The sequence below is a fragment of the Micropterus salmoides genome, unplaced genomic scaffold (genome assembly GCF_014851395.1).
Source record: "Micropterus salmoides isolate LMB-PRFRI ecotype aquatic unplaced genomic scaffold, ASM1485139v1 Ms_hic_scaffold_1, whole genome shotgun sequence".
NCBI classification, from domain to species: Eukaryota; Metazoa; Chordata; class Actinopteri; order Centrarchiformes; family Centrarchidae; genus Micropterus; species Micropterus salmoides.
In genome coordinates this window covers 47,943,720-47,957,081 of record NW_024040040.1, presented here as the reverse complement: position 1 = coordinate 47,957,081, position 13,362 = coordinate 47,943,720, and the positions used below count along the sequence as shown (strand labels likewise).

The following is a 13,362-nucleotide window of genomic DNA, read 5'->3' as shown; positions in this document are numbered from 1 at the left end:
TTATTTTTTCATGTTTGTCGAAGTAACCTTAGCGAACTATCCAAGTTTACGGTGACCGACAGGATATCACTTTCTCTACCCTGACGTTTGTTTCCAGCGACCTCTCGCAGTGAGTTAACGGCACTTTCAAAAATAAATTATTAATTTTAAAAACCGTTTTCCTCTTGAGGCGTCCCGAAGGGAGCTAACCAGCGTTAGCATTCGGCTAGCATGACAACCAGAAGAACTGCCATCATCATCATCATCATCCTCCCCTGTGGCTTTGCTAGCAGCAGGTAAGTTGCAACTCCGACTCAAGCTAGTTTCCCCTCCGTGTTACCTTTGTGGGAATCGAAAGGGACGCATTTCAATTGCGGACAAGTTAGTTGCGAGTTTATAATAAACTGTTGGCAGTCTGTCCGCAAACTGTTAGCTGGCTGGTAAATGGCGCAGGGTCAGGGAAACTGGGCTAAGCTAGCGGTAGCATCCTGTCAGCTAGCCTCGGTGTCGCTGGTCCTTGTGCAAACACAGCTGTTTCTGATCTTTGGGCTCGAAACGATTTATGAACCCTTTAAAAGCTGCTTTTGTAATCGGCCTTGTAAGCGGTGAATGCATGTCGTCTGCATTTTGTGAAGACGCCTTTTCCACCTATCGTGTCCTGTCCTCTTTACTCTTCCATAAATGGGTTTGCACTAATGTACACTCTGTGGTGTTGTATCAACAAAACTTGGTCTACATTATTAAACACGGTTCAAAGGAAATAGCTTCTAAAATGAATTCATACAGTCGTTTTGAATTGAAAATGAGCAAATGTGAACTTGAGAATGGCTAGTGTGAGTGTGTGTTGTAGATAATTGTCAAATCTCGGTCCAAATGTTCTCCCCAGTGATCCCACAACAACAGTTTATTACTGTAATGAATACCCAATAGAGAAGGAAAGACGCATCTCTGTGGCCAATAAATCATATTAACCATGTATTTTGATTAGACAAGACTCAAGTTAATCATGTTTTTTTTTAATATTAGTATGTCTTTCTTGCCACTCTGCTTCACAGGTCTCCATTATGGTCTGCAGATTTGAGCCTATTGCTCCCAAACGGATGATGATTAATCATGTCAGCCTCCCACATCTGTGCCATTCACTCGTGCCCACAGGAAATCTCACCCATCCCTACAGGTTATTTGCTTTTTTTAATCTTTATTATTCTATTTAGATGTGACCGTAAACCTATCTTGTGCCTCTGTATATCACAATGTAAAGCTCAGGCAGCCAAGGTCAGGGCTGTGTTGCCCATAGGGGATACATCCACTTTAAAAATGTCTGCACACCCATTTCCTATTTCTCAGTATTGCACATACAGATAATCGGTATTTGCACAATTGATCTGGTGTTAAACATTTGTGTTGCAGTGGCAAACTTTATACCTCCACATGTATTGTATTGATGAATATATATCTAATGAATTTATGTCCGTCCGTCTAGATAAAAGTGCTTGAGTTCTCTTAGATCATAAACACAATGTGAAGACAGGTGTAGAGATCATACTTTGAACCGTTTATAATGAGGCTTGCTCTTCTGCATGGAGGAGGTTTTGTCTTGAGTACTTATTGATTGTTTCTGAATATATTTAATTCTATATAATTAGGCCTATTACTTTTACATCTGAAGCAACGAATGCTGAACTGTTATGGACTAGCAGTTATTGCACTTATAAGTGTAAGGCATGTCTCCCTTCTACATTCACGCAACTCTTTTGGGCCACATTTGAATCAAATAAACATTAAGCACTTAAGCAAGTGAGATGTTCAGCAGTGGTTGGCCTAAATATTAAAAATGTACAAGCCGTATTATTGCATTGACTTAGAATGTGGTCTGATTAGGGCTGGACAATAAAACTATAACAAAAATGATCGTGATATAATTTTTTTTCAATAACAAAATAACAGATGTTCAGTAAATGTTTGATTTTATTCACTTGAATCACACAGGAATTAGGACTTAATTTTTTATTAAGATGTTTATTTCGTTGAGGAAAAAGGACTGAAAAAACCTTTTACTTAATTTTGCTCATGCATATTTGTTGAAAAAGATTTTAACATAATTGTTTTGAATGTTCTACCTCAGATATGTGAAGTGATCCACTGTTTGGATCATGTGTTGACCATAAAGAAGAGTTTAAACCACAATTCTTCAACTTTCCCTCAGGAGCCAAAATCAGCTTTTAAACTCTAAATAAATGACGATTTGATACTTATCGTGATAACATTTTTGGCCATATCGTCCAGCCTTAGGTCTGATCATTTGTCCCAAAACATATTGCTATTGAGCATTTCAGAAATGATCAGCTTTTGAAGTGTGTGACTCCTGTAATGGGGAGGGGGGGGGAGAAATGCCACATTGTTGAAAGTCATCAGCGGAGAAAGGCAAGACGTCTCATCTAACAAGTGGTCAAATGTACATAACATTGCAGTACATCAGTAATGTGCAGAAGGACCCGTCAAGACGCACAGTTTTTCCACCCTTGAAGCTGTTGGGCTACAGCAGCAGAAGACTGTGCTGATTCCCACGTCTGACAGTTAAGAACAAGAAGATGAAGCTACACCGGATCACAACAAGTGACGGCTGACAAATTAAACAATGTTTGAGTCCTTCTTGATTTCTGTTGCTTGGCAAGGCGTGAATCCATGGATCCATCCTACCCTTGTTGTGGTCGTAACATCATATAAGAAGCATTAGAAACATTTATTACACCACCGGAGCATTTTAATGCCAGTGCACAGCATTTATCTGGTGAACAAAGGATAATGCACATACTCAAAAACTACAAAAAAGCATCAGTTATTTTATGTAAAAAGTGCTTGTTGTTGACTACTAACTAATTTACAGTATAAGTCTGTGTCAGTATTTTCAGTATTGGAATAACTTTTGCCATCTTGCAAATCGTAATTAGATCAATTTCAATTATAATACATGTCATTTTCAGTTTGCAGGGAGTACTCTTCTCCAGTCATGTGTGAATCAAGGAATAACTAAAAGAAATTAACTTGGATGTGGCCAAAATGTATAACCTTCATATGTTTCATCCTTATCCAACATTACATAGCTTCTTAACTACATCTGTATTTACCAATTAAGCTGTTTCTTTTATTGTGTCCAGGTCCATGTATCATATGTGAGTGAACATGTTTGTATTTTAATGTGTTAAAGAAAAGAATGGCATACAGTATACAGTGTAGGTGTGGAGATGGGGATGTTTACCCACTTTTCTAGCATGTCTTCTCATGTCTTTTGCATGGACAGAAAAGTAAAGCAGAAAATGTTCACATGTAATCATAGTGGGAGATTTTAGTTTATTATTCTTTATACCACAGGGTGGCGCTATTCGCAAAACAATTGAATCTAATAGGAAGAACGTGTGTCCTATTTTTGGTTACTCATTAATTTAAACACATGATAGAAGTTTAAAATTGTGTGTGTCATTGCAAGGTTAAAAAAAACAACCTCACATTGCCTGCCTATGAGTGTGTTTTACTCAGAAATATATGTAATGCTGCGGTGCGACACACAGGTTTGTTTTTCATGTATTTGTTTATTTATTTATTCTTACATGGAGAATAAATATGTATTCGTACGTCAGCCTGGCGTGTTACAGGGTGACAACATCCCGAGCCTGGGAAGTTCACATCCCCTTCATCAGCATCCAGCATCTTGCCCCCACCGTCGGTACACCTCCCCTCCTCCCGTACCCCAAGGGTCTCGCGAGCGCGCACGCGTGCGAAACTGCGTGGGAATGGCTGTTTGTGTGATCGAGGGGGTTGGGCCGCTTGGAGCGAGCGGAGAGCTGCATGAGTTTGTAATGTCCGCCATGTTGGCCATGGCGTATTGAACCGGGGAGGAACAGCGGATCGTAGGGAAAAAAAAGACCGACAGAGAGCGACCGAGACCCGGGCCTGCCCGGCTCAGTTCGCGCTGCTACCCTCAATCGACCGACTGACTCCTAGAGACCGTCACAGATTCATCCATGAGAACTCGAGGCAGAGCTGCTGTTATTCCTAGCAGATCGAATAGATTTATGCTACATCTTTTAATATAAAAATGAGTAAATTGTCGTTTCGGGCACGGGCGCTGGATGCTAGTAAGCCTCTACCCGTCTTCCGCTGCGAGGATTTGCCAGACCTGCACGAATATGCCTCGATCAACCGGGCAGTGCCGCAGATGCCAACTGGGATGGAAAAAGAGGAGGAATCGGTATGTTTTTTTTATTGCTGGCCGACTGGTGGTGGATCACTTTAGCGGTGTTTTCACATCGAGGGGCGCCACTATGTTGCCTGCGCAAGCTTATGCAAAATGGCCGCCATATCTGCCCTTTAGTGCACACGACGGATCTCTGTGAATACTCAATATTCCGACCCCGCTCTACCGCAGGTGTTATTACAAGCTCGCACTGGTTTGATTTTTTATTCGTAAGCCGTGTTGTGTCCATTTCTTTCACTTGCAATTGCGCCCGAAAGCACAAAGAAGTCACGTGACTTGTATCTGTTCCACCATTTTGTTGACTTTCTCTTTGGTAAAGGCGAGCGGGGATAGGCCTTGGACGTGGTGTACCTCCGTGAGCAAATGCCAGGGGGAGACACTGAGCCCCCCCCCCCACAGCCCGGTTTGACAGCTAGGTGTTGCGTGTTGACAGCTCCAGCTCTTGCCATGTGTGCTGCACACTGTCTGCACTTGGCATAGAAAGGGGGGGAAATGTATGACTGCCCTCAGTTTAATCCTGCTTGCAGCATTGCACAGTGCCACGGGAACATAATGTGTTCTGACATGCATGGTATGGCGATAACAGTGTTGTCTTAGAGGCGGTTTCTTTTACTTTTTCTCAGCATGACATCTGTTTTGATCACGCTATGATAGAAGTCTCGATTGGTGTAGCCATGTTTAAAGTGTTTATTTATTGATGAAAAGTGAGATGGTACAAAACATTGAATCAGTAATGACTTCAAACGCATTTTAACATATCAAGTCGTGTTTGTAAAAAGTTGTTGTGAGTTTAGTACATTTATTTTGTAATGTCTGCACATTTCTGTGAAAGGAGTATAAGAATCAACCACTTAATTTATGCAGTTATGCACAAATATGTACTTTATTTGAGAATCTACTTTTATTATGCATGCTTAATTTAACCCTCTGGATGCTTGGCTTGTAACTTAAGAGTTATTGTTGACTTAGAGGCCAGGTAATGTTTTTGGATTGCATTCAGGGTTGCTAATATTTGATTTAGCGTGTCAGGTTTTGAGATTGTGGTATCTGTACTGCATAACCCTAGTTTGTTTACTCTTGCGTGTAGTAGGGTGGTGCTGCATGCTAGTCACATTCAAAACACGTTTAAATATAGAAAAGATTTGCACTGCTCATAGAGAGAGTATGTAAAGCCATAAAACTAAAACCCACAGCTTCTTCAATTTACTTTCAGCTGACCCCACTGTAGACTTTCTTACTAACCCTCCACATTTACAGTTTTCAGCTGAATTGCTTTTGGTTTAAGTTTTATTTCTGGAGTGTAGTCTATGTTGTTGTCAGTTAAATGCTGGTTATTGTTGCTGGTTGTAGACAAAGCATTAATGGCTGGTGTTTATTACCCCTCCTGGCTCGCTCTGCTGAGTTTCTCCCCGTCAGCTTGTCAGCAGGAGAGCCCCTCTATGCCGCTGAGAAGCCTCCGCAGACAAACACAAGGAAAACACATACGGGGGCACGCAAAGTCAGCAGAAATCCTGCCCCCCTGCCAGCCCGCCCCCATCCACTGTACACATACACACAGCGGCATTACATAACAGAGTGACAGAAGAGATAAAGAGGACAGTTTTACTACAAGGCTGTGTGTGGCTTAGCTCCCTGACCCACATCAACAGTGGAGTGTTGCTGGCTGAGTGACCACATGCCGGCCTGAGAATTATGTCACTTTAAGAAGCGACTATGCACACTTTGCGATCGTGATGAGGTTGTTGCATTGATGGCACACATTGGAAGGGAAATCTCGTGTTATTAATCGAAATTATCGTGGCGTACAGTGTTGTGATTGAATTTGACGTAAGAATACATCTAGTGCCATTGGTAAGTTGAGTCCATAGCTTTTTGGGGAGGACTGATTTAAATCACCTAAATAAGTGCCTTTGTATGTCTGCCTCATCAGCATTCATGGCATCAAACCTGACAGAAATAATTAACCGCTAAAAACATAATTGGTGCGCCATCAGTAGTTGCATTGGAACTGGAAATATGGCACTTAATCCATCAATAATCTGCATGCGTAATGTCCTACACAGCATAAAACAATTCACCTGCTGTGGCTTTTCAACAGCCATCACATAGATATTTGTTCTGTTGTAAGGCTTTGTATTTCAGTGCTATATTTCAATTTGTAGAAGCAGTACGCAGTAGAGTCTGTATACATCGCCTTGACGGTGGCCAGGCTATAATTGTTACATTTGCATTGATGATTAAAATATGTTGAGATTCATTGTATCCTGGTCAGAGGAGCAGGTGAAGCCTGTCAGTAATCACAAGGGTCAGTTGGAGAATAGCGGTGTCGTCTGCAACGTAGGAAGGCACGCAAGGAGAAATAATCAAAATCTCATGAATATGTATGTTTGCATAATATCTTGCTGCCATTTATAATGCAGATTAGAAAAAGCAAACGTAACAAATTAATTCTGTGTTGCTCAGCCTGAGATTCTCGCTCAGTGCCTTTTTATAAAATGCTAAAATCATCTTAGTACTCAAAATAAAGAGAACTTAATGCAACGGCCACACTGAAATGAAGGAAAACACCCTCATTACATTGGCTTAGCTCTATTGCATGTTTTGCTACTTGTTCTGTCCTCTTTGTATGTTGCGGTAGTTTATAAAGGGCACCATTTATTGTCCTTTTAGTTATAGGTAGAACTGCACAATATGGTAAAAAGAAAAATCACATTGCGATGATTTTGACAGATACTATGATTCGCATTATGATTCACGATTAATGGGAATGATCACTTTCACAGAAAATGATTAAAATCATGTTGATGTGACATTTGTCGGTCTGTACCAAACAAACCATGTTTTCTTACATCTGGAGGACAGGGAGTATTATCTCTGCAGCGCTACAGTTCTTGATTTAAGTGGTTTTCACTTTACCCTCATCACCTAAAAAAAAAAGACAGCTTCTGTAGTTTGGATATTGCACTTATTATTATCGCACCATGTTTTGATTAATAGTGCATTCTTGGTTATACACTAGACGTATCTTTTGTTAGACTTAAAGGAATGTAGTGGTGGCATGTCGCGTTTTTTGGCTGCTTTTGTTTGTTTTATTGCATGCATATCAGTGCTTGGTGGAATATTATTTTGGTGTGCCTTGACTCACTGAGCTGATTGCTTTCCACAAGACTTGCTCGCCTTCCTCCGGTCAGCATGAGCTAGAAACACCTGCTGGAGGCCGCACTTTTGTTGCCATGGCAGCTTTTATTGGAGTCATCTATTTTTCTTGGGAACATTTAATGGAAGGAACGTGCCGCGCTGTGAAAAATAGATTTTCTTTTTTTTCCCCTTTCTATCTGCATCTGTGGCCGTGACAGAAAGCAGCGGCACTGCCACTGTGAAGTCTTCCTCATTTCTTAGAACACTTTGTGCAGAAAGAACAAGATAATTGGAGATAGGATTTTAGTTTTTTTTATGTGGTCAGAGGCAGAGCAGTTAGGAACTATTGAGGGTTTTTCTGCATTGTCTACTGTGTGTCCGTTAACAGTCAGTTGTGTGTTCTCTTGAAGTGGCCTTGAACTCTTACCTCTTATTAGGGATACACCGAAAGGAAAAATCTTGGCCAAAACTGACTAGCACACTGCACTTTTATACATTTTTGCCATTTTTTTACCATTGCATAAATTGAGGAGTGAAAATGTGCTTTTTATTCAGTGTTTCCCACAGGATTTGGAGAGACTATGGTGGGTCCAGTAAAGTGACTTACATGTGTCCATTTACTTTTAATGTACACATGTAATATGTTTTATGTTGTCTGAATATAATCAAATTAATCTTATTTCCATACTTTATAGACACCTTATTTTGAAAACCGGACGTTGTCACTCGTGTATCCTCGCGCTAAATTAATTGATTGATGAAATTAATCAAGTCTGACCTAATATGATAAATGTTGTATGTGTTTCTCGTATTGCATAACATGAAGACTTCATAGCCTCTCTCAGGTAGGTCTCGCATACTGCAACACTTGTCTGTAAAGAGAAAATTACAGGATAAAGTCAGTCTTTCAGTTACCATAAAGGCTTGAATACGTGTGCACTCCAAATTTAGGTGCGGCTAGCTTAATGGCCTTCTCTAAAACGAGTGACAGAAACACTCAAAGCGGGTCAGACCGTTTATTGCCTTTTTTAAAAAGTCAGCCACAGGTGGTGTGGATGTGCTAGGAAACGAGTAAACTTTAATCAGCCTTTTGACTTTGATTAGGCTGAACACAGAAAGTGCTGTTTTTGGCCGTTTGATTTCAGTGGCCGAACATTCAGTGCATCCATACCTCTTATTTTATGTGTTTGTTGTTGTTTGGACAGATTGAAAATAAGTCAAGACAGTGTTTCACCAAACTATTAAACTTAACATTTTTCTTCAAAACAGTTGCAAAAGGCCGTAGAATAACCTACTGTACTCGTTCCCACTCAAAAAAACAAAAAAACAAAGCCCTTTACCGCAGCTCACCCTCTTCCTCAGCAGAGGAAATCCCAGCCTATGGACCTCGGTTTTGAGGATCACAGCTGTGAAAGATCAGGATATCTTCAGGTCAGAGGCAGCTCAAGGCAGCCTGTTGCAATTTGCCAAACTCATATCCTCTACAAAAGCGTGCAAATGCAGGTCTGGGCCCAGCTCAGGTTTAATTGGTTCTTTACGCTCCCCCTTAATGCAGGTTCCCTAACTCACAGAGTCAACAGTGACGACGGGGTTCACAGAGGCCGATTTTTAAGGATGTTTGACAAGTAATTTGAAAGAACAAACCCCCAGGCCATGTTGGTTAAGAATTGGTTCATAGACCTAACATAAGGTCATGTCAAATCGGCCGACATCTCCTTGATGAGGCAACCTGCCCTTGTTTTTGCCAGCATCTGTTTGTTATCAGAGCCATGTAACTACTGGCCACACAATCATGCCAGGTGGCTGTTGCTGAGTAATGACGTTTATGATGTTTATCAATGTGTGGAAGATACCTATTTTTACATTTATAAAACCATAAAAATATGGTTGCTCAGTTGTTTGAGGAAGCAGAAAGGGCCTGCTTCTGAATCCACCTGCTGGCCGGAGTCTTTGTGTGAAGTTTGCATGTTCTAGGGTTTATTTCGTCCTACACTCTGAAGTTAGTTGAATTGGAGATGGCTTGTAGGTGTGAATTAAAGTGTGAATGATGTACTGCACATGGTTTAGACTTTTACCTCAAGCCAAACCAGTGTTATTTTGATCTAAAAAGCTTTTCATCACTACATACGTATGACAGACTTTGACAGCTTTTCTGTGTCAACACTTACCATAATACATACATGTCATTAAAATGTTTCTCTAATTCAATACAGAACTCCCTTCAGCATAGCTGTACAGTAGCATTTGCTTGTAATCCTTGGCTAAGGCTGGCATTATGCTCCAAATAAAATTGATTTAGCTCTTCTCGGCTGTCAAACTGGAATTAAATGGAGCGCTGAGGGGATTGCAAGAATGCTATTGCAACACAACTGTGTGTTCACAGTAACTTTAAACTTTACATTTAAAGTTGCTGAGATCAGAGATCACAGCCTCTGCAGATTTAGACTGGCTGAGCAAGGGGCTGTTAAATGTAGGCTCGCATGAAACTGTTGGCTAATTGCAGGCGGTTGTGTGTTTGTGGGCAGAGAACAAGGCTGTGCGAAAGTTTCAACAAGCTTGGCTGTACAGTCTACACATACTGTAGCAATGGAAGCCAAATGCAGCACTTTTTGTTTTTTGCCCATAACCTGTGATTTGCGTGTGTGAACATGCCAAATTCAGACGTGTTGTAGAGCAACATGCAAGCTCAAGTTGGGGATAAACTACCAGTGATATGTGAATAGATGGCAGTTTGCTTAAGTGTATGTTTACATCCCAAACTCAGGTAGAGCCACCGACAAGCAGTCAGTTGGAGGTTGTTCCCTGAAACTTCACAGGTTTTGGATTTTTCACAGCTGAACACTTTCACTTTAGCCTCAAGGTTAAATTCACAATGGTCTGGTGAATACAATAAGGTGTTTTCTTTGTGTATTGGTTTTAGAGAAAGTGTACAATGTTGGGCGAAATGATACGCTTACCAGGGGCAGATGGTTCAGCTCTGGACACATGCTGTGTCCTTTCATGCCAGCTCACAGCTCTGATATGGTTCTCCTGTTACTCCATGTAGAGCTTCACACGGCTTTGGATTATACTTAAGGCCCTAACCACTTAAAACACCCACGCAAGTGTGGAAGTGTCTAAAATGTTTTCGTTTCCATGTAAGGAAAATTAGCCATGCACAGACATGGTTTCATTGATGCTCATATTTGCCAGCCACAATTGGTATCATTGGAACGCTGACCCATATCTGAAAATCCACCCAACAAACTGTGGCTGTGGAAAAAGTGTGTAATGTGCTAAATGAGTAGGAGCCCTGTTAATATACTTGTTAGAGGAAGACACGCCGCAGTCGGTTTGACAGTAGTATGTGTTTTTGTGTGGGATTTGTGTTGATGCGAGTTTCTTCTTGGCATTATAACTTTCAGGTGACTGAACCCAGATTACATAATGTAAAAACATTCTGGACTTGCTGAGTTCAAGAGTCAAGCTGTGTGACTCATTTGCCAACATCCTCACTTGTGCTGCCAAGTTAGTATTTTATATAGGTATTTCTTCTTTGGTCCCATGGCTCAGAATAGGGCTACACGATGTGGTTAAAGTCACATTGCCATAATTCACGATTAGTGGGTAATTTCTGAATCACAATTTTCATTTTTGCGGAAAAAACTATTTAAATCATGAGGTTTGATTTGTTGGTCTGTACCATAGACTGTATATAAGAAATGGACGTAGTCATCGTGACGTCACCCGTTGGTTTGTGGACTGCCGGTGGACTGATGACTTTGTCTAGCGAACAACAGTCTTAAAACTAAATGTTCGCAATAAGTGTGAAAGTGAACAGCCAACTCCTAATAAGCTTTTTCAACGGTGCTGGTTTAATTTACACAGTGCCGAGGGTACGAGTTGGCTCTAGCCTGATTGACAGGTCACCATGGTAACGACTTGTCAATCATAGATAATCCCGCCCTGAAACATTCTCTGCTTTGTGGTCTATTTTAAAATAAATGGGATCATAATTTACTAAATAAACATCATTTTGTATTGAAGAAGATTTGAAACTAGCGACTGAGACCAAAAACTCATCAGGACAGTGTTTACTGGGGTAATTATTCAGCTGAGAAGTAGTGTTTTCCCATTATTTCTGATGGAGCCAGACTTCTTTTTGCAACCAGAAGAGTCGCCCCCTGTTGGATTTTCAATAGAATGCAGGTTTCAGGGACTTCCGCATCGGCGTCATATTGTAGACCAGAAGCTTCCTGCTTGGTTTGTACCAAACAACCTGGAAATTGCACTTAACCATATTTCAATAATATATTGATTAATTGTGCAGCACTAGCTCAGAATGTGCAGTAGCATTTTTGTAAACGTTTTTAGGATGGATTTTCTTTCTTACTGACCATCTTTGTGACTTGCTCTATCTGGGAGCTGCTGCCTATAACAAACAATGAGTCACTGTTGCGATAGTAGGGTTACCTGTGCTGGGCTTAATATGACATCTTTGCCAGAGAGCCCATGCTGTGAAGTATATCCACACTGACTGACACACCAATACGCTTGCTGATACTTATTATATCTCATCAGCCAGCCTTGTTCATCACCCCTAATCCTACAACATCCTTCTCCTGATGACTCATTTCTGAGATACTGTGTGTGTGTGTGTGTGTGTGTGTGTATATATATATATATATATATATATATATATATATATATATAAATAAATGACAAATGGTATGTTCTGCCTGATTAGACAAACCTTGACAAATTATTAGAGATAATGTTGAAAATCAGAGCTACGAAATGCCAGAAAAAACATTGGAAGATAATCAGTGAAAGGAACTGAAAATGATTTGGGTGGATATGAGTGTGGCAGCCTTATCTTGTTTAGAAATGCTTTGTTTTTGGTTAAATGCCATCACATTTTGCACTCATTCTAACAGGCAGGCTATTTATTTAGTTTCATAATTTAAAACGTACAAATATTTCCCCACATATCTTCTTCAACATATTGTGCGGACGATAGTGTGGGAGTTTGGATTTGGACTCTCTTTCCTTGTTCGATATGTAATTCCCCTGCGATTGTCCAGAGATTTGTGTGGAATGACCTCAAGATCCCGTGCTACAAACCACATTTAGGCCCCGATCAGACAGAAAGCGTTTTGCAGGTTTGAAAACGCAAGCTGAATTTAGAAAAGAGCAGTATGCTGCTCCCGAATCAGCTGTCCTGAAAGTGTAGTGAAAGTTTATAGTGCCGGCGCTCTGTAATCTTTGGTTTGCCGCTAAGTAATAACTGTCATATTAGCAGAAACTCGATCACAACTCACAGGTCTGTGTATTTTGTTGCTGACAATTGTAAAAACATCTGCTTTAAAAAAAAACTAGACAAACGGAGGGCACTTGAGGGTGAGAGGTGTGCAAACACATCCAGTAGCTTTGTCTTAATGGTTAATGGTCTGTTCAAGGCTTATTTTAGAGTCGGGGACAGTTTGTTGCCAATCAGGCCCGTCTTTCCATTCATTTGATTGGACGATGGGGGGAAAAAAGCGCAAATAACGTTGTCTCTTTTCTACTCAGAGTTAAATTTCTTTTCAACTTTGTATGCTCAAAGCGCTCCTTCGGAAACGCAAGGCGCAGCAGGCGCCCAGGGCACGTAAACAGAACGCAAAACGCTCACTGCCAATATAACACAATTTAAAAAAGGGGGCCTCTAACTGCAAAAAACGCGTTCTGTCTGATCGGGTCCTAATTAACCCACAAGCCTGCACACTGTACCTTCATGTTGGTAGTCTGGAATATCTGGTTGTTTTGTGGTGGTTAGTGCTCTCTGAAAAAGACTGGGCTCCTGATTCAGTGTATCTGGAAACAAATGGAAAATTCATTAAACTCATGGTGAAACAGCAGTATTGTTTCATCAACTAAATCAATCTTCCCATCGCGCATCAGTTTACTTATTTGTCGATGCATATCCATGTAATGAAGTAATATTTATGAAAAACAGATTCTATCTACTGGTT

The 13,362-nt window shown here is 40.7% G+C and overlaps 1 protein-coding gene across 2 annotated transcripts in view; it reads left to right on the top strand.

Moving 5' to 3' along the window:
* LOC119912701 (enhancer of polycomb homolog 1-like) overlaps positions 1–13,362 on the top strand; it is a 35,447-nt gene continuing 22,085 nt past the window's right edge. The window contains exons 1-2 of one of the 2 annotated variants that reach the window (XM_038732002.1): positions 1–275; positions 1,035–1,156. Coding sequence is in view for 1 of the 2 variants with exons in the window: in XM_038731995.1 (XP_038587923.1) it covers positions 4,076–4,228 (153 nt within the window). In the remaining variant the exon portion in view is untranslated. Of the gene's footprint in view, positions 276–1,034; positions 1,157–3,803; positions 4,229–13,362 lie in introns of those variants that run through there. The other variant, XM_038731995.1, reaches the window with a different exon arrangement.